Source organism: Schistocerca piceifrons, chromosome 4 (genome assembly GCF_021461385.2).
Source record: "Schistocerca piceifrons isolate TAMUIC-IGC-003096 chromosome 4, iqSchPice1.1, whole genome shotgun sequence".
In the NCBI taxonomy this organism is placed as follows: Eukaryota; Metazoa; Arthropoda; class Insecta; order Orthoptera; family Acrididae; genus Schistocerca; species Schistocerca piceifrons.
Genome location: NC_060141.1, coordinates 545,531,937 through 545,558,290, shown reverse-complemented (window position 1 = coordinate 545,558,290; position 26,354 = coordinate 545,531,937). Strand labels below are relative to the sequence as shown.

At 41.1% G+C, this 26,354-nt stretch overlaps 1 protein-coding gene across 1 annotated transcript in view; it reads right to left on the bottom strand.

The window, feature by feature from the left end:
* The window catches only part of LOC124794643, a 59,509-nt gene that overhangs the window by 23,811 nt on the left and 9,344 nt on the right, over positions 1 to 26,354 (bottom strand). The window contains exon 2 of the mRNA XM_047258161.1: positions 24,890 to 24,938. Coding sequence (XP_047114117.1) covers positions 24,890 to 24,938 — 49 coding nt within the window. The remainder of the gene's footprint in view (positions 1 to 24,889; positions 24,939 to 26,354) is intronic.

The following is a 26,354-nucleotide window of genomic DNA, read 5'->3' as shown; positions in this document are numbered from 1 at the left end:
CTTCCGCCTCGACTGACATCTCTGCCCAAACTCTTTGCCTTTACAAATGTCTGCTTGTGTCTGTGTATGTGTGGATGGATATGTGTGTGTGTCCTTTTTTCCCCCTAAGGTAAGTCTTTCCGCTCCCAGGATTGGAATGACTCCTTACCCTCTCCCCTTAAAACCCACATCCTTTCGTCTTTCCCTCTCCTTTCCTCTTTCCTGATGAAGCAACCGTTTGTTGTGAATGCTTGAATTTTCTGTGTATGTTTGTGTTTGCTTGTGTGTCTATCGACCTGCCAGCACTTTCGTTTGGTAAGTCACATCATCTTTGTTTTTAGATATATTATTTGCAATAGAGACAGAAATATTAATTAATAAATTATAACCAATCTGTTATGTGTTGTATCCCCATTCTGTGCAATGGTACTTACAATGAATCCATACAAAAACGTGCTTCAAATTTCTGTCATTGTAGTGAAATGTTGATAGACCTCAGTAACAACAATGAATCATGTTTCAAAATAAATGCTCATTGTGATATTGCTTTTTTTATTTGATGCATAACACTATGTGAAAGTTTGTATTGAAATTAATAAAAATAAATAAATAGTTACAAAAAACATTAAATATATGTTGATCAACAAAACATAGGTGTGCACATATATTAATATTTATAAAAAAAATTAAATACCCACCTTTCTTTCTGCATGAATGGAGAAATCGCAGGTATGTGACAAAAATTAAATTTGCATTCTTAGAGCATGCTGTGCTGCCATTTTGTGAACAGGACTCTGCAGTTTGTGTACATTCTTGGGAAATTAATCCGGATCAATCAGAACTCCACAGTTGATTCTTGTTGATAGTGAGAAACTACCACAGGTGTATTGATACAAACTCATTGTGTCAGGACCAGTTTTGTTCAACAAACAACAGTGTAATGTTAATAAGACACAACCACAGCTATCCTGAGACAAATTTATTGTCACAGCCAGTTTTGTTCTACACTGAACATTCGTTGAACAAAACTGGCAGTGACAATGAATGGTTCTCAGTATAGCTGTGGTGGTTTCTTATTAATATTACATTGTTTGGTTTATAAATGTCTCAAAGACTCATTTCAAGCTTACATCATTTTCACATTGTCACATTATGGCAATAAGGGTTGTCAACATGGAAAGTTGTCTGCCAAATTGGTGTACACCACATCAACATCATTTGAAGAATCAACTGCTATCCTGAGACAAAAAACATTAATGATCTACCTGGAAAGGGTCATGCACAATCAATAACACCAGCTGATGATGAGCACTCTCAAATTACAATTCACAGGCACCCCCAATGAGAAAGTAGTAGAAGAGCTGTGCAATGCCCTTTTAGAGAAAACTAGAAGTGCTGTGTTGATTCACACAGTATAAAATCATCTTCACATGATCAGTTTGCCCTTTAGGTATCCACTACAAGCACAGTACAACTCTTGAGCACTGTGATGTATTGCAGGGGAATACCTTGACTGTAACCTGGATCAATCATGTTGGTTCCCCTTCACCAATGAGTGCAGGATCTCTCTGATACCTGATGATCATCTTAAAAGACTGTGGAACATTACCAATACTCATCTCATACATGTTGTCCCATTGGCTCAGGGAGGTGGGCCAATCATCTTTTGGGTTGATATATGCAGATACCAGATACCACTCACAGCTATTGAGGGTAAGTTGAAAGCTGTGCTCTGTCAGGTTGGGATCCCCTAACCTGTTATCCAATCCCACAGCCAACATTTCAGTGAATTATTCATCTTTCAAGATGAGACTGCATGGGCCCACCATGCCCAACTCATGAAGATAATCTCCCAGGAGGCAGGAATCATTCAGTTGGAATGGCATATGATATCTGCTGATATTGAGCATACTTAGAACCAGTTGAAGGCTGCAGCGCATTTTTACAGGAACCATCCTCACATGCAAGATGATTTCAGTAGGACTGCCATCAAACAGTTGGACTGACTTGAATAGCAACATCATTATGATCTTGTTGAAAACATCCACTCATGCTACAATACATGGGGTGGAGCAACATGCTATTAGTGTTATCCAGTATCATATTTTGCTTTCATAACAGTGTGCACTTTTGGTAGTTAACTGTTTTATTTTTATTTCAGAGTAGTTTTTTTTATAGTTTCATAAGGTATGTTATTTCCTTCCCTGTTCCTCTTGGACCCAAGCCCAAACAAGTCTGCAGATAAGTATGCAGTGTAAATAGTTTTTAGCAGGTTATAACAAAATATAATTGACATTTCTAATCTAGCTGTAATTCTAGTATTTATTTTCACTTTCTGTATTTCTGATCTATTTGTTGACAACTAAGACACATGAAAACTTAATTCCAACAATCAATCGAACTTGCAGGCTACTGGGTAGAGAGAAAGAGAATGAGTATCTCAGAGAGAGAGAGAGAGAGAGAGAGAGAGAGAGAGAGAGAGAGAGAGAGAGAGAGAGTGAGAGAGTGAGTGGGGGGAGGGGGGGGGGGGGTTGTAACTGGTAATCTAACTGTTTACTGTGAAATGGTTCAACACATAACCAAAATCTTTAAATTTTAGCAGTCAACAAATTAAAGAAACTCTGAAAGATCATTAAGGAAATTGATGCTAGGCTTGACTTCATGATTTATGTACAGGCAGAATACAGAAAGAGATTAGGACAAACAATTTGTGACTAAACACATTCAACAGAGATCAGTGCATGGTATCATTAGGAGAAGGAAGGTGAATAATTTTGGAATCTACAGACAGTATGTCAAAGCAAAAATGTGTGGTAGTGGTGTGTTGACAGAAAATAAAACATTTTTCCTTCAACAAATGGATTGTGTGCTATACAGCAAGTGAAACCCCACTTTAAAAGGTGGCTTTCAACAAAACATCTATAGGAACATTTCAGTGGTCTGACTCTTGGTTGCCCACTTCCACATTCTGTTCCTTTTTTGTACTCCACAGATATTCTGATAGAATGGATATACTGGAAATAAATCAGCTGATGGTTCATTATAGCTACTGATTCAAATCCATAACTATATGGCTGAGAGAGCAAATACACACATCAAAAAAGTTTTGCATCACCCTGGTTCCCAGAACTCCTAAAGATAGACATTCACTGTAGATATTGTATTACAGACACAGTCCCTTTGACTGTTCAGAGATGTCACTAAACCTGCCCAAAGATGTAAACAACCATGCATGAGTAGCACCTATTAGACGGAGGGAGTCCAGCTGCTGATCAGTTCCACTCATTCCACCAGGAAGGAGGTACAACGGCTCGTGTTGTCTGTAGTTCAACTGTTTGATTGTGTCCAACTTGTTACTTTGTACCAAGAAGGGCTCTCAACAAGGGAAGTGTCCAAGCATCTCAGAGTGAACCAGAAGCGATGTTGTTCGGACATGGAGGAGATACAGTGAGACAGGAACTGTCGATGACATGCCTCGCTCAGGCCGCCCAAGGGCTACTACGTTAGTGGATGACCGTTACCTACGGATTATGGCTCAGAGGAACGCTGAAAGCAATGCCACCATGTTGAATAATGCTTTTCATGTTGAATAATGCTTTTCATATAGCCATAGGACGTCGTGTTACGACTCAAATTGTGCGCAATAGGCTGCATGATGCGCAACTTCACTCCCAACGTCCATGGCAAGGTCCATCTTTGCAGTCACAACACCATGCAGTGTGGTACAGATGGGCCCAACAACATGCCAAATAGGCTGCTCAGAATTGCCATCATGTTCTCTTCACCGATGAGTGTTGCATACGCCTTCAACCAGACAATCGTCGGAGACGTGTTTGGAGGCAACTCGGTCAGGCTGAATGCCTTAGACTCACTGTCCAGCAAGTGCAGTGAGGTGGAGGTTCCCTGATGTTTTGGGGTGGCATTATGTGGGGCCAACGTACGCCGCTGGTGGTCATGTTAGGCGCAGTGATACGTGAATGCCAACCTCCGACCGATAGTGCAACCATATCAGCAGAATATTCGTGGAGCATCCGTGTTCATGGACAACATTCGCGCCCCCATTGTGCACATGTTGTGAATGATTTCCTTCAGGATAACAACATTGCTTGACTAGAGTGGACAGCATGTTCTACAGACATGAACCCTATCGAACATGCCTGGGATAGATTGAAAAGGGTTGTTTATGGACGAGGTGACCACCAACCACACTGAGGGATCTACACTGAATCACCATTGAGGAGTGGGACACTCTGGACCAACAGTGTCTTAATGAACTTGTGGTTAGTATGCCACGACGAATAAAGGCACGCATCAATGCAGGAGGACATGCTACTGGGTATTAGAGGTACTGGTGTGTACAGCAATCTGGACCACCACCTCTGAAGGTCTCACTGCGTGGTGGTACAACATGCAATGTGTGGTTTTCATGAGCAATAAAAAGAGCGGAAATGATGTTTATGTTGATCTCTATTCCAATTTTCTGTATAGGTTCGGGAACTCTCGGAACCGAGGTGATGCAAAACTTTTTTTGATTTGTGTAGTTCATGGTCAAATAAAATAGTGTGCTCAAATAGATCTTCACCACCCATTTTTGCTTCACACAGTTAATATTCTACCATTGAGCTACCCAAACACGCCTCAATTCTTAATAAACTGACATTTTACTTCCTATCTAGTATTGTTCTACAAAGGCTCTCTGATATATATGTTAATGAAACAACTGAGAGACGCATACAGAGCTCTAGTAATGACTACTATGTTCAATAAGTCTTCATTTATCTTTAATATCTTCAATCCTCACTTGCCAGCAATATTATACTACTTATTTTTAAAGTTACATGTGTGTCAGTTTATGTTTTCTCCCACGTTTCTCCCAAGTTTATTGTAACACAAAGACAGAATTATAAAATCATTAATATAACAAACACTTTAGTTGTAATTGAGGCAAGGACAGATTGCTACTCACTGTAAAGATGATGTGGTGAGTTGCAATCTATCCTTTCCATAATTGTTAGTATTCCAACCTGGACTTCCCATTGTTTTATTTTGAATGAGTCAGTTAGTTAAATGTTGTAGTCCCTGGCCTCCTAATACTCTATCTGGCTATAAGAAATAGCTTTTCCCCTTACAAGAATTACGACATTGATCTACTGCTGATCACTTACAAGATGCAACATCAGAAATGAAAGGAATGAGGTTCATTAAAATCCAGGTCATAACTACTTTTACACAGCGATCAGACCATCAGGTCTGTCTACTTTGCACTTTAAGTGTCTCTAAATTGGCATGATTTCCAGGCAAATATGCTGGCATGTTTTGAATACTTCTGGTTTTAGATCACAAGTGATGGTCTTCTGGATAAACCCATTTAGGCTTAATAAATTATTTGTTGTAAAAAAAGGCACTGTGAAGTTAGATATTGCAGCTGTGCAGAGGCATCTTCAGGAGTGGAATGGGTAGCACCTTAAAAAATTTTAAGGTAACCACAAATACAGAGGAAACATAGGTAATGGAATGTCTTCAAATTAAACCAGGTGACTCAGAAGGAGTTATATAAGGAACTGAGACACTAAATGCAGAAGATGAGTTTTGCTATTTGGGCAGTGAAACAACTGACAATGACCGAAATAGAGAGGGTATAAAATGGCAATAGCAATAGCAAGAACAGCTTTTCCAAAGAAGAGAAGTATGTCCACATCAAATAAAAATTTAAGTGTGAGGAAGTCTTTTCTGAAAATATTTTTCTGGAGTGTTGTGTTACAAGGAAATAGGACTCAGATAATAAGATGATACAGACAAGAAGGGAATAAAAGATTTAGAACTATGGTGTTACACATAATGCTGCAGATTAAATGTGTAGACTGAGTATTTTATGAAGACATACTACCTGTAATCTATGAAAAAAAAGTAATTTATACCAGAACTTCATAAGAAGAAAGAATGGTCGATCGACACATACTGAGGCATCAAGGAACAGTTATTTCGGTAGTGGAGGGAGAGAGGGGGGGGGGGGGGGGTAAGGGAAAGGAGGAATATTGTAGAGGGAACCTAAGGCTTTATCACAGTAAGCAGGTTCCAGTTGAAGTAGGCTGCAGTAATACAATAGTTATGCAGAGATGAAGAGACTATCCAACTAGATTGGAGAGTTGCATGAAACTAGTACTCAGACTGAAGACCGCAATGACAGTATTAAATCCAAATATATTTTGGTGTTTTTTAAAATGTGAATGCTCAAACTCAAAGAAAGAATAATTTCCATACCCTTATAAGTTATTACAGATAAATAAATTCTATTATTATCATCATCATTAAAACACTACCTCACTTACAAAGTTTAGACAGAACTGTCTCAATAAAAATCATTGTGTATATTTTCTGTGATGTTAGGAAGACATGGTGGTGTAAATTACATATTTTTAGAGAAACTGAGTGCTAAGATATTTACAGGTAAATCCCCACTCCTTTAAATGGCATAGTTAATGTTTAGGCAAATATGGTTTGATATTTACTGCACCACTGTCATCAGTAGTCATTCAGAATGTTCAAAAGACATTAAAAGTTTTCTTTCAACTGTAGTTTTTCTCACTGAATATGTAATGAAGTGCTCCAATTCAACCACTTGAAGCACAGCCTAGGCATAAATTGTAAACTGCAAACAATTTATCCTTCAATGCTCCCAAAACTGGTGTTGTAATCACATGTTACTAATTATCATATGGCAGTGACAGACACACTTAGTCAGCTACAAAAAATATACGAACTTTCAGATTTGGAGGTTTTCTCATATGAGTAAGAGAGAGAAAAAGAATTTTAACAAATGAAGCTAAACAGAAACTTAATCAAGAATTAAATGTTGCTCTTTTTTGTGGGGCAAAGGGACTTCCTGGTTCTGAGAGCCAAGCATTTTTTGTAACTGTGTGAGCCTTTCCTTGCTGACCTAGGTAAGTATAACTCATTTCTGCTGCATACATTCAGTCAACAGTAATAAAATATCTTCTTTTTGTTAGCATTATGCCATGTAGTGTGGGTTTCACTGTACTCAAGTTTTGGCGAGTTTATTTTACTTAAATTCACAGCAAGATACCGTTCCTGTTGCCACAGTTGTCAGTTAACTAAAAGAGGTAAGTGATGTGTGTCACCTTTTTGTGAGCTGTGTACACTTTGTTTTGTGTGTGGTCATATTTTAACTGTTCATTATCACATTTTCTATGGCAGAAAGTGGGGCCCAGTCCAGCATCTGCCAAAACAAGCATGACACACTGTCTAAGAACCACATGTAGACTGGCTGGTGCACCAGCCACAGATATGCTGTTTAGATTAGAGATTAGATTAATACTAGTTCCATGGATCATGAATACGATATTTCGTAATGATGTGGAACGAGTCGAATTTTCCAATACATGACATAATTAGGTTAATTTAACAACATACTTAAGTTAATATAACAACTTTATTTTTTTGTGTTTTTTTGTTTTTCTTTATTTTTTATTTTTATTTTTATTTTTATTTTTTTTATTTTTTTTCTTTTTTTTTTCTTTTTTTTCTTAATTTATATCTAAAAATTCCTCTATGGAGTAGAAGGAGTTGTCATTCAGAAATTCTTTTAATTTCTTCTTAAATACTTGTTGGTTATCTGTCAGACTTTTGATACTATTTGGTAAGTGACCAAAGACTTTAGTGCCAGTATAATTCACCCCTTTCTGTGCCAAAGTTAGATTTAATCTTGAATAGTGAAGATCGTCCTTTCTCCTAGTATTGTAGTTATGCACACTGCTATTACTTTTGAATTGTGTAAATTTAATCCTAGTGTGAATCACCTTCTAGTCTCACAACAAGTGTACACACCTTACACTATATGAGCAACTAACAGAAATAAAATACAACTGTAAAATTTCATACACTGGAATTCTAAATGCCTTAAGGAAAAAGGAAGTCCATTCAAATTTGGCGTGTAATATTTTATAGTGACAAGATGAACAAAAATTAAAACAAAATCACACATAAATTAATAGACTAGTTCAGTATGACTTGTTCTATAATTATAAGTACCTTTATATCATTGTAATATTCTACAGATAAAAAAAGCTTTTACATTTAATATATTTTCACTTTCCATTGTATTTTAAGACATGTTTCCAAATGCTCCCTTTTCCCTCTGCCTTCCAAGGAAAATCTTTCTTCTTACTGGTTTTGATAGTGTCTGCCATGACTTCATCTCCTGTTTCAAACACCATCTCAGAACAGTACTTACACCTAGTATCCTCACTTATTTGGTACACATATTCTAAGCTCCATATTCTTCTACAGTTCCCTCTACATTCATTCTCTGTAAACCACTGAAGTGCATGGCAGAGGTTATTCTATGGTATCTGCTAATAGGGTTTCTTCCCATACCATTTGGATATGTGGTGTGAGTAGGATGATAGCTTAAATATCACTGTGTGCACTGTAATTAGTCTAATCTTGTCTACATTTACATCTTCATCTACAACATCTTTGCAGTCCCTGTGGGAGGGTTAAAATATATTCCTAGATTTTTCTAGTACCATGGAAGATATTCCCTTGTATCTTAACACATGCCCTCTTATCCTGGTCCTTCTTTCAGTTAAAGAGCTTTCCACTTGTTTGCTTCCATAACGAAAATGTGAGAACTTCACCTTATCTCTTATGAGTCCAGTTAATCAGTATCCTCTTGTAATACTACAGGTCAGACACTTCAGTTCTCTTCTTTTCTGGTGTCACCTATGGTACGTGATTCATTTTCATACAATGCTGTGCTCCAGACAACATTCTCATAATTTCTTTCTCAAATTAAGACCACGTTTGATACTAGAAGACTGAATATGGCCACGGATGGTCTCTTTGTTTGTGCTAGTCTGCCTTCTTTACTAACACAACTAAATGGATTAAGCATCTATTCCACAAAATTTGGAAAGAATATAATATTAAACTGATAAGTGAACAGCATGTAGCACCCTTATCAAACACTTGGCATTCAACCAGCCAAAAAATCAGAACAGTTACACATTAATGCTGTTCATGGCCAATAACAACAGGAGCTTCCAGGCGAACAGTAATGTAATAACCACTATATAAGAATTATAAATAATGTTTCTGTCTACAGTGAAAATGTTAATTCTGTATTCTCACACATAAAGGGGTTATGAAGTAGCCAGCAGACATAAGGCAAATTTTCAAATCTATATTGAAAGGGTGTATTACTAATTGTTACTACTAATTACCATTCTTGAAGCGTTGTAACCACCCACGACACATTCTTTCACTAATAGCATCCTTACCATATGTACTTGAGAACATTTGATGAGACTCAGCGGTTGTTTTCTTCATATCAAAACAAAACAGTAACACCTCCCGCAAATGACGAGAATTAGGCTCATAAACTGACATTTTCAATCAAGAACAACTTTATGATGCAGACACAAATCGACTAATGTTTGAATGATGTTATGTTGACCAAGGTCCCAGCTAATTGCCTGACATCTGGAATCTGTTTCTTTCGACCGCTACTTACCGTTGTCGCCACCTATCGGCAAACGGCAGAAGCAAAGTTGTACACATTGTAGATATAGTCGGTGGTTTGTCGAGTGAAACTGAAAACATGATAAGGATTTCTGATCAGAACAATATAGGATAATATGAGCAGCAGCAGAAAATGATATAACTTGAGTAGAATTTATTAGGAATAAGAAGGTAGGGCAGAGAGAGAGTTATTGTGAACAGTTCAATGGTTCAACAGAAAACCAACACCAACAATAGTAGTTCAGGTATAAATACAAACATTGCAAGCAGAAGATGAAGAGATAGAGAAGGTATATGACACTATAGAAAGGGTAATTCAGTATTTAAAGAAAGACAAGAATCTAACAGTCATGCGGGATTGGAATACGGTTGGGGAAGGAGTACAAGAAACAGTAATGGGAGAATGTGGGGTTGGTAGTAGGAATGAGAGGGGAGAAAGACTAATTGAGTTCTGAAATAAATTTCACCTGGTAATAGTGGAGTGTGTGTGTGTTGGGGGTTTATGGGCGCTCAACATCGAGGTCATCAGCGCCCTGACACACAGTAAAAGGAACGAATTTGGAGAGACCTAATAAAACTGAAGAACACACTCAAAGAAAGCAGGAAAAGAGGGAAAAGACGACCTAAGAAGGCAAAACCTAAGGTAAGGGATAACATAGCAACAAGAATGACACAGGAAATCGTCAGTGGCTGGCCACTTACATAAAATATGGGCGAGCTTGTCACACAGGAAACAAGTTAAGATCCCCTCCCTAAAATCTTTGTAAAAACATTTGACAGGGCACAGAACTTTAAAACTTTAACCACATTCGTCCGAGCGTTGCCTAAAAGAGTTGGCAGGTCAGCTGGCAAGTCAGCCGCGGCCCGCTGGTCATAAAATAAAATGCAATCCAATAAAACGTGGCGCACAGTGACCTGGACGCCGCAAGCACCACACATTGGAGGGTCCTCTCACCGGAGCAGGAAGCCATGCGTCATAGGGCTGTGGCCTATTCGAAGCCGAGTGAGGAGAACCTCGTCCCGTCGATGGGGCGGAAAGGAAGTACACCACACACGCGTTGTGGGCTTGACTAGACGGAGCTTATTGTCAGTCACTTCCAGCCACTCGTCCTCCCACCGACACATGACTCGGGAGCTCAACAGCGAGGTGAGTGCGTGCACGGGGATAGCAGACTGAGATATGTGAGGATCAAGACACGCCTCCTTGGCTGCGAGATCTGCCCTTTCATTCCCAGCAATGCCAACATGCCCCGGAACCCAGCAGAAAGCTACAATCTTCCCCAGTCGCTGTAGTCAGAGGAGGGCATCCTGGATGGTCTGGACTACTTTAACTGCCGGATACAAATGGTGCAATGATTGAAGGGCACTGAGGGAATCGAAACAGACAAGAAATTTAGGAGAGGAAGAATGTCTCATCTGCTCCAGCGCCCGCAAGATCGCAGGCAATTCTGCATCAAAGACCGTAGAAGTCTGAGGCAGTCGGACCTTAAGGACACGATCCGGGAAAACAACTGAGCAACCAACGGAATCCCCTTGTTTCAACCCATTCGTAAAAACCGCTACATAGTCGTGGTGCTCAGATAAAACAGCAGAAAATGCTGCATGAAAAACCGTGGCAGGAGTGCAACCTCTCTTGTACTGCAATAAATCTAAAATCACTCTGGGCCTCTTCAGTAACCAGGGTGGCAGGCGGTTAAAACCCTGGATTTGGGGTTGTACAGACTCCGCACCGAGCGACTCTAGAACACGTTGCACACGGATCCCAAATGGTGACGTAGCCCGGGGACGGTGGGAAAAAAGGCGGTCCAGAGGTGGATGGGCAACAAGGCGGTGAGCAGGCGAGCTGGGAGCCGCAAGAAACTTACAAGCCTGGCGCACCAGAAGGAGCTGCCGCCGGATGGTAAGTGGCGGTTCGCCAGCCTCAGCACAGAGACTGGGTATGGGACTGGTCCGATAAGCACCCGTGGCCAGTCGAATCCCAGCATGGTGGACAGCGTCAAGGATCCGCAAATAAGACCGCCTCGCTGACCCATATACTGTGCACCCATAGTCCAGCCGTGAACGCACAAAAGCCCGATAAAACTGAAGGAGACGCACCCTGTCCGCTCCCGAAGACCTGTGGCTGAGGCACTTGAGGATGTTCAGTGCCTTCAGGGATCTGGCTTTCAAGTCACGTAGGTGTGGCAGCCATGACAACCTGGAGTCAAAAATTAGTCCCAGAAACCGCACTGTGTCTCTAAAATGTAGGACAGCATTCCCCATATGCAAGGCAGGCAAAGTAAAAAGACGACGAGAACGATTAAAATGAACACTAACACACTTATCGGCAGAAAACCGAAAAGCTGTCTTTGCAGCCCACTCCTCTAACCGCCGCACTGTTAGCTGCAACTGATGGCTCACGGTTGCAACACTGGGGGAGGAACAGAAAACAGCAAAGTCGTCCACAAACAAGGAGCACTGTACTGGACTCCTCACTGTAGACGTTATACTGTTGATGGCTATGGCAAAGAGGGTAACACTTAAAACACTGCCCTGGGGGACACCGTTCTCCTGCACAAAGCGATCAGACAGTGTGTTACCAACGCGGGTCCGAAAAAACTGCTGAGACAGGAAAGACCGAATGAAAATGGGGAGGCGGCCACGAAAGCCCCATTGATGCAGTTGTGCAAGAATACAGTGTCTCCAAGTAGTATCATATGCCTTACTGATATCAAAGAAGATACCGATACAGTGATGCTGACGGAGGAAAGCCTGCTGAATAGCTGCCTCGAGGAGTGTCAGGTTGTCGACTGTGGACCGAAATTTTCGGAATCCACACTGAAAGCGGCTAAAGAGCTGCCTGGTCTCTAGCAGCCAGACCAGATGACGGTTAACCATCCGTTCCAGGGTCTTTCTGACACAGCTTGTCAAGGCAATACTACGATAACTACTGGGACATGTGCGGTCCTTTCCTGGTTTGAGGAGAGGGATGAGGATTGCCTCCCTCCACGAGGTGGGGAACACTCCTGTCCGCCATATGAGATTAAAACATTCGAGGAGGATTTCCTTCGACGCCGCTGGCAGATGGCGAAGCATGGAGTACCGGATGCGGTCGTAACCTGGTGCGGTGTCAGAAGTCGCAGTAAGTGCCGATTCAAGTTCCCACGTGGAGAAAGGGAAGTTGTAGGCCTCAGAATTGTTCGACCGAAAGTCCAACTTCGCTCGTTCGACAGTCGCACGGTAGCGACGAAATGCTGGATCCTGGGTTGCAGTGGCAGTACTTTGTGCAAAATGCTCTGCCAGCGTCTGAGCAATGGCTCTGGGTGTTGTTTGGAGGCATCCCTGGTTCAGGACTGCAGCTATTGGTAGGCGGCTGCGTTTACCAGAAATCCTCCGGATGGCTTCCCATACTTTTGTGGAACAAGTGGAACGGTTGATGGAGTCCAGGAACTCCTGCCATGACCTTTTCTTGCTCTCTTTAATGACACGGCGTGCCCTGGCTCTCGCGATGCGAAAGGCGGTAAGATTGACTGCTGTTGGGCGGCATTTAAATCGGCAAAGAGCCGCACGCCTGTCCCGGATGGCTGAACGGCACTCATCCGTCCACCAAGGCACAAGGCGCCGCTTAGGAGGGCCAGAAGACTGTGGTATGGACAGGTCAGCAGCATGATGGATCACAAGTGTGATGTGATCCACCCATTCCTGTACGCTGTTGTGGCGTTCAAAGACAGCCAATCGAGTGAACAGAGGCCAGTTAGCCCTGCCAACCATCCACGATGGTGGCCTCTGCTCCAGCAATACACCATCCAGGAGATGAATGAGGATGGGGAAGTGATCGCTGGAATGAAGGTCGTCAATGACCTCCCAGTGAACAGAGTCGGTGAGGGCGGGAGAGCAGAAAGATAGGTCAATGGCTGAGAATGACCCAGTAGCGGCAGAGAAATGAGTTGGAGTACCTGTGTTGAGGATGCACAACACTTGAGATGTTAGGAGGCTCTCCAAAATTCGACCTCGAGTGCAAAGAGAAGTGGAGCCCCACAGGACATGATGGGCATTGAAGTCTCCCAGGAGGAGAAAGGGGCGGGGGAGTTGGTCGATAAGATCTGTGAGAGCGTCTAAGGTCATTGCATCCAGAGGGGGTAAATAAAGGGAGCAAACAGTAAGCCTTCGACGGGAATGAATTGCAACTGCAACTGCTTGCAGGTCAGTATCCAGGGGGAGAGCAGAGGAGTGTTGGTCATTATTGACAAACACGGCGATTCCGCCTTTGGCTCTGTCTCCAGTCAGGTCATCTTTGCGATACAACGTATAGCCCCTGAGTACAGGAGCATCAGATGGTTTTAGATGTGTTTCCTGTAAACACAAGCACAGGTGGCGTTGCCGTGCTAGGAGATGCAGTTCCTCCACATGTGCCCGGAATCCATTCATGTTCCACTGTATAATGGGAGCCATCGATCAGGGTGGGAGGACCTTCAGTCTCACTTTCTGTCGGGGAGGAGAGCCCACAACAGGTGGAGGCTCAGTTTTGGGGCGAGATGATTGCCCCAGTCCGACATCAACCTCCATCGCCTCTGAAGAGGAGTCGAGAGAGACGTCAGAAAGAATGACATCAACATCAGCAGACTGTAGAACTTCAGTCTCCTTTAGCGGTCGAGTCTTCACCTTTGGTTTGGGCTTCGATTTTCTGGCCGGAGGTGGCAGTGGAGCCAAAACCTCAGAAGCAGTAGGGGGTGTAGCAGCGCTGGGCATTGCACAAGACTGGACCTGGGAAGGGGCAGGAAGTTCCATGACGTCAGCTACCACGGCCTGGTCAGAAGGCCGGGGAGGAGCAGCAGGCTTCACAGGAACAGCAGCAGCACACGTACATTGACAAACGCAGGTGCTAGTGCTGACAGTAGCAACCTCCGTTTGTGTAGCGGCATCAGTTTTCAAGACTGGCTGTTTCAGAACGGAAGAAAAGGAAGCAGCGAACGTGGGCGGCTGCAGGGACTTGTAAATTTTCTTTGCCTCACCGTACGGGATGCGTTTGGTGGTTTTAAGTTCCTGGATCTTCCGTTCCTCAAGGAAAACTCTACATTCCCTACTCCACACACGGTGATCCCCAGAGCAGTTGACACACTTGGGAGGAGAGGAGCAACCAACTCCCTCATGGGCGGCTTTACCACAGTTCCCGCAAGTGGCTTCCCCTTTACAGCCGAGAGTAGTGTGTCCAAAGCGTTGGCATTTAAAACACCGCATGGGGTTGGGGTAATAAGGCCGTACACTGAGACGTAGGAAACCTGCCTTCACATGCTCGGGCAATTTGGTGCTGTTAAACGTAAGGATGAACGAGTCAGATTTCAGGAGAGCACCATACACCCGTTTCATAACGTGTTGCACGTCGACAATTCCTTCCCGGGACCATTCAGCCTTCAGTTCGTCTAGGGGAATATCAACGAGATCTCGGCAAGTCACAACACCCTTGCTGTAGTTCAAGGTGCTGTGAAATTCAGTCTCAATTGCAAACTCCCCAAGAAATTGTGCCTTCTGAAGGTTCTGGACTTGCTGGAAGCTAGATGTTTCAACCAACAAGGTGCCATTTCGCAAGCGCTTTACAGATTTTAATGTACCAGCAATACCTTCTAAGCCTTTCTGGATGTAAGATGGCGAAACTTTTTCGAAACTCCCATCTTTTCTTTTAATTATAAGAAACACATTCTGCGAAGCAGCATGCGTTCTGTTACTACTACCTGAATCAGGAGGACTGGCTACACGAGCCCTCTTGTGAGATTGGGTGTTAGAACCTACCAGCGGCCCACCCTTTCTGCTGGGGGGAGAAGAAGAAAAGTTCGAGGGTTCCATCTCGGTCCCACGAGCAGCTAGGGAACTAGGAGTCCACCTAGACAGAGCCCCGCGTGCCTAGGTAAGCCTTATACAACTGAGGTGCGGCAGACTCCCCAGAGGTCGCCCGCTAACGACTGTTCCACCTCAACAGCCATGCATCTCATCGGCGCGCAGCACACCTTGAGATTGAGGGGTTTTTTATAGAGGGGTATTCCATCCTCGCGATCCGGGCGGTCAGGCCAAGATCACCATTCCCTGAGACACAACGTTCCACCGCCGCGCCGCACGGTGGTCGCTGAAGTATGCTCAGAGCTTACGGTGACAGGGGACTGGCGGCGCTTACCAGTTCCCAGCTCAGGAACCCCGGGGTCGCCAAGCCCGTACCCAGCAAATGAATGCTGAGCCCCTGGGGGCGGTAATAGTGGATACTATGTTTAAAAATCACAAGAGGAGGCGGTATACTTGGATAAGGTTTGAAGACACTTGAAGATTACAGCTGGATTACATTATGGTCAGACAAAGATTCCAAAATCAAGTATTGGATTGTAAGGCATATGCAGGAATAGATAGTCTCAAATCACAATTTAGTAATAATGAAGTGCACACTGCAATTTAAGAGAATTTCCCATAGGAACCAGAGTGGAAGGGGATGGGATACTAAAGTACTGAGGAATGATGAGATGCACTTTAAGTTCACTAAATATGTAGACACTGTAATAATGAATACCGCAGCAAGTAATTCAGTTGAAGACATCTCTGAAAAGAGCAATCACAGATGTTGGACAGAGAAACACATGTATAATTACAATAAATGTGAAGAAACCTTGGGTAACAGGAGAAATAACTCAACTGATTGATGAAAGAAGGAAGTACAAAAATGTTCAGGAAAAGTTAGGAATATAGAAATATAAATCACTTACAAATGAAACAAATATGAAGTGCAGGGAAGCCAAGGTGACATACTAACAGGAAAAGTGTGAAGAAATCGAAAATGAAAGGATAACCAGCAGTAGTGATTCAGCATATATGAAAGTCAAAACAATCTTCAATGGAATGAAAAGCAAAAGTGGTAACATTAAGAGTGCACTCGGAATCCCACAGAGGACAGAGCAGTTAGGTGGAAAGAGTCAATGACGGCATCTATGAGGGGAAGGAATTGTTTGATGGCATGATGGAAGAAAAATTGGAGCTGATATGGAAAAGATAGGGGATCCAGTATTAGAGTCACAATTTAAGGAAGCTATGGAAGACCTGAGATCAAATAAGGCAGAAGAGATAGGTAATATTCCATCAGAATTTCTATAATTGCTGGGGGAAGTGGAAACTAAATAACCAGGTTGGTGTGTAGATGGGATGGGTGACATACCATCAGATTTTCAAAAAAGTATTATCCATACAATTCTGAAGATAGTAAGGGCAGATTAGTGCAAGAACTATCACACAGTAAACTCAATAGCTCATGTAACCAAGTTGCTGACAAGAATAAAGTACAGAAGAATGGAAAAGAAAATTGAGGATCTGTTACATAACGATCAATTTGATGTTAGGAAATGTAAAGGCAACAGAGAGGCAGTACTGCCATTGCACTTCATAATAAAAGCAAGAATGAAGAAAAATCAAGACCGTTCAGAGAATCTGTCAACCTGGAAAAAGCATTCGACAATGTAAAATGGTGAAAGATGTTTGAAATTCTGAGAAAAATAGGACTAAGTTATGAGCAATGATGAGCAATATAGAATATATACAAGAGCCAAAATGGACAAAAGGAATGGGAGACCAAGAACAAACTGCTTGGACTAAAAGGGTATAAAGCAGAGATGCAATCTTTCACCCCTACTGTTCAGTCCTTACAATACATAGAAGAGGCAATGACAGAAATAAAAGGAAGGTTCAAGAGTGGGATTAAAGGGATATCAATGACAAGATTCCCTGATGACAGTAAGATGAAGAAAATTCTATGAGGTTTCAAGATTGCAGCCAGATCATACTGACTTCTTGCCACAATATTTCAGCTGGCAACCATCCAGCCATCTTCAATTGAGTGTCTGCCACTGGAGACTGTTAGTTCATGGTGTCAGCTTTATAGCAAAAATTGACGTGAAGATGAATGCACATTGGCGGATCTCCCAGGAGCATCCTCTATTAAAATCCACACCATCTGCCAATACTGTTCCATGTGCAGTGCGCAGGCCCCAGCATAAAGGTGAAACTGCATGTGTACCCTCTGTTGGAATGTCTGCTCGCAGCGCTAAAAACAAGCATCAGATGTTGCCAGACATGGCATTATGAGTAAAATATTTTATCTCAGAAGAAATTCAAGAGATCACCGGGTCCAAAGCCTTGTCCAGTTGAAAACCGCTGTCACGATTTATAAGATCTTGTGCTAGACAGGAGTCAGGATGAAAGTTACGTGTTTTGACAGGTGATAGCATTAGTGATTTTGAACAAAAAACATGATGTGGACATATGTCCTATTCCGAATAGTTTCAGAGATTGAACACTTTTAAAGTATGTTTCTATTTATTTTCTGTATTATTCATTGTCACTGTTTACTACATAGTACAGAGGAAGTTGAGACGAACATTTTGATACAGGATGCTGTGGTCTATCAAGTCAGAAAACTACCTCAAACTGGCCTACAAAAAGTACATAAGCTACAGCGCACGCATGTCATACGAGGTTTCCAATGTTCTCAAAATCTCTTCACGCAAACTGTTAGTCCTAGACAAAAAATAAATAGGACCTTTTTTGTTGCAAATTTAATTCACTTTGTGTACTGAGACACATTTTCATTAGTGTGTGAGGTTTTTGCGATATTAAAGAAAAGCGTACAAAGGTGATAGTAAACATGTTCTATCTCAGAAGCCATTCACAATAGGGCATATGTCCATATGAAGTTTTTTGTTCAGAATCACTAATACTATTGTGTCTCAAAGCATGTTCCTTTCCTCCTGACTCACCCTGTCTTCCTGCACAGTCTTTAATTACTGAATCCCAAAAGAATCTCACTGGGGACCAGATTTTTGTGGCAGAATAATCCATAGAGTTTCCTGTGGTAATACAGTGCTCGGCTACGGCCGACTTACTGGGCTATGAAAGGTGTGGTGTGTGGCGCTCAAGTTCAATGCACCTTTCACATACTGTGCATATTATCTGACCTATGTAAGCTGTAATACCACAATGCTTTGAGATCCTATGTGCTTTTTCTCGTCTCATCTCCACTCTCCTGAAGAGGGCATATGTGTATTATCAGTATGCCGGTTTGCTTTGTCTTTTCTGGTTATCTGGATTCAAAAACACTGAAGATTTTCTTTTGCAGAAAATAATTTACATCAATTTAAGCTATTGTTTTGACATTGTTTACGTTGGGCCACACCAATATGCAGAAAGAAGGAAACATGTTGGGTTAAAAGCTGATGTACCATCACAATTTTTACATTATAGTACAAACTTCAGACACAGGGTAGGAATAAAACTGCTATTGCAATTATGGAGTAATTAACGAATAAAGTTCTGATATTTCTAGTCATCGAAAGAAGCTATTTTTATGTTTTCAAACTATAAAACAAATTGTATCCATAATAGAAATATGATATGATAAATTTTCAGTCAGAATTAAGCATACTAATGTTTTATTTGGTGTTAGTTAATGGAATTGTAATTATGACCATATAAAATGTAAAATTTTACTCATACAAAATTTAATTACTTGAATCTAGGCCCTTCATTCAATAAAACTAATCCCTCTGTTCACCTGAAAATATGAAAATTATCCTTTAAGTAAGTAAAACGATATATGCAAGTTAACAAAATACATTGTTGTAATGATAAAACATGTAATTTACATTCTTAATAAAAACAGATTCTTTCCTGTCTTTGTGTGCAATTATTCACTTTTATTACATGCAAATTTCTATGTAATTTGGGAATATCTATGTAAAAATTTTCATTGTTAAAACTAAAAATCTAATATTTAAAAGTGTGAGTAATTGTTTAAAATCATATAAAAAGAGGTGATTTGTACGCCGCCCTATCTCAGTTGGAGTTCAGTTTGATGTCAGTCATGAGACAGTGTTAAGCCAATTTTACATGTAGTTCACCACTGAACATCTAGCGTGTGAAATAAAACTCTTTGTGAATACGAATTCCTGGAGCTTATTTCTACCGTTGCATGATTCCTGAGTGGCAATGCAGTAACATCAAGATGGACCTACAGCAGCTTTAAGAAGCAGCACCCCAGATTACACAAGATACATATTATTTATTTGGTGAAGGATATCCGTAATACGACTTGGTATTCTGTTCTATTGCGTTAAGCAATGATACACATCCCAAACTTCATCACACAAAAATCATTTTTCGCCACATTATATTATAAAGCTCGACACAATGGTAGGCCTTTCGTAGACCCAGATTGTCCTTTAAACTGAGAAGGGCACTAGTCTTCACCAGTGGTTAGTAGATTACTTTAACTTGGGATCCTGCCTAATTTAGATAAAAGGTAGCCGACATATGGAAGGAACAGCCTAGACTTGAACAGCTCCTTATCTTCTTGGTGTTGTGGTTGGTCACATTTCTCCCTCTTTAGCACTGTAACAACCTGATGTGGAGAATAACCATTATCTAAGGAGGAAAAACGTGACCACCCACAACATCAAAATGATAAGGAGCTGCTCAAGTCCAGGGCATTCCCTGGTGTGGAAACCTTTTGTCTAAAGTAGGCAGGATTGTAAGGAAACATCAAGTTAAAGTAATCTTCCTGCCACCATCAAAGACTAGTGTCCTTCTCAGTTTGGTAAAGGATGATCTGGGTCTGCGTAAAGCCAGGATTTACAAAATTCCTAGACATTGGGGCACAGCTTAATTGTTCAATGATATGCACAGTACATGAAATGTGCACTGAATATGAACGCTACACTCACCTTTCATAGCCCAATAAGTCAGTCATAGCAGAGCATTGAATTACCACAGGGCATTCTATGGATTATTCTGCCACAAGAATCTGTGGAAATATGTCTAGCACAAGATCTTAAAAATCATGATGGCAGCTTTCAACTGGACAAGGCTTGGGACACAGTCATCTCTTTAATTTCTTCTGAGAGAAAACATTTTATTCATAATGACACATCTCACAATATCTTAAAATGGCTCTGAGCACTATGGGACTTAACATCTGAGGACATCAGTCCCTAGAACTTAGAACTACTTAAACTTAACTAACCTAAGGACATCACACACATCCATGCCCGAGGCAGGATTCGAACCTGCAACCGTAGCGGTCACGCGGTTCCAGACTGAAGCGCCTAGAACCACTCGGCCACATCGGCCGGCTCACAATATCTAATGTTTGTTTTTAGCACTACAAGTGTGCATTCTGACAAGAGGAAGGACATGTGGTTTCACCTTTACCCATGTGCCTGCATGTCACAGATGGACCAATATTTGCCGAGAGTGCAGGTTTTGATAGAGGACGCTCCTGTGACAGCTGCCAATGTGTTTGTGTCTGCACCAGTTTTTGCTATACAGCCAAAACCGTGAACTAGTAGTCACCTGAAGATGCCTGAACAGTTGCCAGCCAAAATATTGTGGCAAGAAGTCAACATGATCCGGCCACAATCCAAAAAACGTCAAAGAATATTCAGTACACTGGGAAAACTTCAAGAAGGTGAAGAAGAATTACAGGATTTGTTGAATGGAACAGGATTTGTTGAATGGAATGAACAGTCTAATGTGTACGGAAAATGGGTTAAGAGTAAACTACAAAAAGATGAAAGTAATGCAGAGTAGCAGAAATGAAAATACTGTGAAGTGTAACATCAAAACTAGTGATCACAAAGTAGACAAAGTTAAGGAATCTGCTACCTTGGAAGCAAAATAATCCATGACGCTTGAAGCAAGAAGGACATAAAAAGCAGACTTACACAGATAAAGATAGTTTTCCTAGCCAAGAAAACTCCACTGGTACAAAACATAAGCTCTAACAAGGAAAAAAAAAATCTGAGAATGTATGTTTGTAGCACAGAATTGTATGGTAGTGAATCATGGTCTTTGGCAAAACCAGAACAGAAGAGAATCAAAGCATGCATCGCTACAGAGAAATGTTGAAAATTAGGTGAACTGATAAAATAATGAATGAGGAAGTTCTCTGTAGAATTAACAAAGAGGAACATATCAAAAAACACTGACAAGAAGAAAGGACAGGGTAATAGAAGATGTGTTAAGACATCAGGGCACTAGAGGGAGCTGTAGGGAGTAAAAAATGTAGAGGAAGCAAAGATTGGTATGGATCCAACAGATAATTGAGGATGTTGGGTACAAGAGCGTCTCTGGGATGAAGAGATTGGCACAGGAGAGAAACTCATGGTGGGGAGCTTCAAACCAGTCAAAAAACTGATGACTGCATGCACAGCGGTATTTAAATAGTCACTTGAACATGTGTGTGTGTGTGTGTGTGTGTGTGTGTGTGTGTGTGTGTGTGTGTGTGTGTGTGTGTGTGGGCCAGAGAGAGAGAGAGAGAGAGAGAGAAGAGAGCGGGAGGAGGGGAGGGAAGATTGATGTACTTAAGCTGAAAACGAGTGTTAGCTCAGAGATATTGCATTTTTCTGTGCTGTTATGTGTATCAATGTACCACAGCCCATTCAGCTGTAAGTGCATGGTTGCATGTCCTTAGTGTTTCCAAAGTGAAATCTCCATTAATTAAATTATTTGGACTAAACTGGCGAAAAATCATTCATTTGTGAAAGGGTGAATCTGGATACCAGTACATAAACAAACTGGCCATATTGCATACTGTAACAAGCGAAAGAAGTTTGTGATTTAACTCAGGTATTGGCAGACAATCTCATAATCTAGAGTTATATGATAAACATCAGTGTACAATAGCTTTTCACCTAATACTTGCATGAGAATTTCTTCCATCATCAAAATTTGCGTTGTTTTGTTTCAGCCACATGATTTCTGCACATGATAAGCTGATGACAATTCTTAGCATTACACTGAGTTAACTTTTGTTGTAGTGGCACCATACTAAGATTTCCGAACTGATGATGAATTAGCAAATCCTTGCTGTTCTAGCTATGTCCAACATGAAGTCGCGTGTCTTCAAGTAATTCATATATATTATTGTTGAACAAGGTACTGTAAATTCCTGCTTCACATTCACCTCTCCTGGTATCAGTTAAGAATCTAGAATCCCAACTTCCGTAGAGCTTTCCAAAGAACACTGTATACAAATTACTTGAGGTGTGATGTGAATATCCTGCAGACACCATTCACAGAACTGAATGTATTAGTTACTGCTTCTCTCAGAATTTGCATTCCTTAATCTCTTTTTCTTCTCTCTCTTTCCTTTCTTACAAATGATGTACAGGGTGTTCATTTTAACTGAAGGCATTGAAATATCTTTAAAACCACACACTGGATGAAAAAAAGTTATAATTTAAATTTGTTTGTTTAGAAGGGTGAAATCCAATGATACCACACTTGATCCCTCACTCCATTCCGTGCGTGGGTGGTGGGGGCAACTTTGAAATCTTTGAAGGGAACCCCCATTATTAATTGATTCTATGGAAAAATCTATATACATTTTGTCTGAAGCATTTTCTTCAGTTTGCCAGAGAAGGCACTGTAATCGGATGAATATAAATGGGTACAGTGGGACCACTGTGTAGTATGTTGTAAATTACAATTGTCTACTCATTTCTATTCCACTAGAAGAATCAGGACTGAGAAGTGGCTACTGGAATCAATGTCATCAGTAACATCCCATTGAACAGAGTCCACAATGGCTGGAGAGCAGAAAGAGAGGTTGATAGCTGAGGATGACCCAGTACATTGGGGCCACTGAGTAGCGTGTTGTCAATTATGATTGTGTACCCATTTCTGTTCCTCCAATTACAGCACCACCTGGGAGAAATGAAGAAAATGCTTCAGACAAAATGTGTACAGATTTTGCCACAGAATTGTAATCTGCAAAAAAATGTGGGTTTCCATTAAAGATTTCAAAGTTGCTCACCACACACACTGGAGGTGGGGTGGCGGGTCAAGAGTGGTGGCATTGGATATCACAATTCGAGATAAACAAATTGGAATTATAATTTTTCTGATCCAAGGTGCAGTTTTAGAGATATTTCTATGTCTTTAGCTACAGTAAACACCCTGTATAATTCCTTTAACTAAAAACTCAACTTAAATTGATAGAAATGCTGTCACTGATTAGAAACAAAGTTATGCTTTTTTCCCCTTGTTCACCAGATTAGCACTGTCTGTACCAGCTGAAGCACATTACCTGAAGTTTCAGGACACTCAAGCCCACAAACCCAATGCCAGGTAAGAAACTGGAATCATAAGAACTGGGTAGGGGCCGGGGTGGGGGTGGGGGGGGGGGGGATGAACATCCAAAATGGCGCCAAATACTCAAAAGTTCATGGAAATTGAAAAAGCTAATGTTGCAGAAGATAACTGCAATGAAAAAGGAGACATTAGGCAATCCAAGCTGAAGTTTGATTACCAAATTCTTGGTCATGTATGAACAAGGTGATTACTAAGCTAGAACTATGAGGTGAAGGAGGTCTGAGACATTGGGATGGAGTATTGAAGTATTTTGTCAAGAGTGGAGCTGAATCAACATGAGACCACCAGCAAAGCTCTGGTAAATAGTCAGCAGAGTGCTGCTGGGTTGAAGACAGATATTTCTTCACTGAATGTGATTTATAGTGCCTGCAGCCAGCTTCAGACTTGTGGGAAGAGGTAGCTTTTTCCAAAACAAGCAAAGTAAAATCTGGTCTCAGCCAAATGATGTAATGGTATGAACTAAATATTGCTGCTATAGTGGCATGCATCAAGTTTCGAATCAACAAGGTTAAATTGGCAGAATATGGTTGGTTAAGTAAATAAAACAATAAATGAACACATCTGAATATTTTCATCTTTGTTGTAGGATAGCTCACTTAGTATATAAGAATTTAAATCATTTGTGACTTTTCAATCGAGAGAAGCCTTCTCAGGTCAATACTCACCTGTCTATCAGATTAACAAGAGAGAATTTCCTGTGTAAATCGGATCAAGGTCAATTAATCATTAGTCATAAGTGTTTCCCTTACTTCACAGAAACAACTGAGGATAACAACTATTTCTTTTAATGTAACAGGCAAAGTTTACTTTGAGTCAAAACAGAGAGAAAAACTACCCATAAATACTATCTGCTACTAAGGTTGTTACAAGAGCACAATTGGTGGTGATTGGGAGAAAATTTCCTCTTACCAACATTACAGCTGAGGAACCTCAGCTCCTAAGAGAAGTTACACAGACCATTCTGTTCCCTGTCATTTGCCACACATTACAAAAATTAAAATCACAGCTAGATGCTGAAGCCACATGTGGAAGAAGATTTTGAGCATCTAGTACTATTATTTACCATGCCTTACTCTTTCATATGTTGCAAGTTAGAAGACTTACTTTTATTTCATTAATCAATTATTATTCTCAAACCCAGTAACATTAGAGTCCAATCTGTGAAAACTTACCACTGATTTTTTAATGAAATGGCCAACTACTGAAACACACTTACCACTTTGCATGGTGGGCAGGGTGGGCACGCTCCAGGGCAAACTGCAACACTGAAGCAGCCACATAACAATTACGAACACAGTAATATCAACAAAAACTTTATTTTAAATCAGTAATGTTGTTCTAGTCATTTGACATAAAGACACATTCATGTAAGTATCTCCCTGATTTTAGCATTCTCACTTTCAGTTTTTAATTTCATATGTTGAGAATGTTTTTTATGACAGAACTGATGATGTTGTGTCTGATTAATTTATTAAAATTTTTTAGTAGATACCACATACTGTCACTTATTTCAACTATCAGGTCTCACTAGCAAGAATACAAAAAGAAAAAGATGAATTAATAGTATTTAGAATTTGATACTAATTAAAGTAAGAGGACAAGCGTTAATTTAACAACCATTACTTACAGTTGAATTAATAAAAAAATATACTCACCAAGCAGTGGCAGAAAAAATACAAACACATTAAGACTAAGGAAAAGAGCAAGCTTTCAGGGCCATAGCTCCTTCTTCTGGCAGAAAGGATTAAGGGGAACAAAGAGGGATGAAGGAAAAGGAATGGTGAGGTTTAGGGCATGGTGAGAGTTCAGAAAAGTCACATAGAACCCTGGGTCAGGGGAGACTTACTGAATGATATGAGAAGAGGAGACTTAAAGCTCTAACCACATTTGTTTGAATGTCACTTAAAATATGCGACAGATCTGTTGGTAAACCTGCCAGTGCCCTCTGCTCTGAGAGTAAAAAATGGACTAGTAAAATGTGATGCATGGTTATCTGTACACCACAAGCACCACACACTGCAAGGTCTTCTCACCAGAGGAAGAAGCCATGCATCACAGAGCTGTGGCCAATGTGAATATAAGTACGGAAGACCTCGTCCACCTCGTCCTGCCTGCGTGGCTGGAAAGAGGTACGCAACAGCTTGACTAGAAGCAGCTTGCTGTCCATCACCTCCAGTCACTCTTCTTCTCATCTATGCATGCCTTTCTACCTCAACATAAAAGTGATAGCATGCAAGGGGTTGGCACACTGAACTGACAATCATGACATGCCTCCTTGGCTGCTACATCTGGCTTTCCATTCCCTGCAATGCCCATGTGTCCTGCACCCAGCAGAAAGATACCTCTTTCCCCAGTCTCTGTAAGCAAAGACAGGTGTCCTGCATGTCCTGGACTACTTTATCAGCCGGATATAAGCACTGAAAAGACTGAAGGGCACTCAGAGAGTCGGAACAGTTGAGGAATTGAGCAGGCATGGCACATCTCATCTGCTCATGACGTCTGGAGGTGACTGAATCTTGAGGAAACACTCAGGGAAAACAACAGAGCAGCCAACAGAATCCACCTCTTTAGCCCATAAACACGAGTGCAGTCTCTCTTGTATGGTAATAAAATTAAAATTACTTTGGGTCTCTGCAATAACCAGAATGGCAGTCACTTAAAACCACAGATTTAAAACTGTA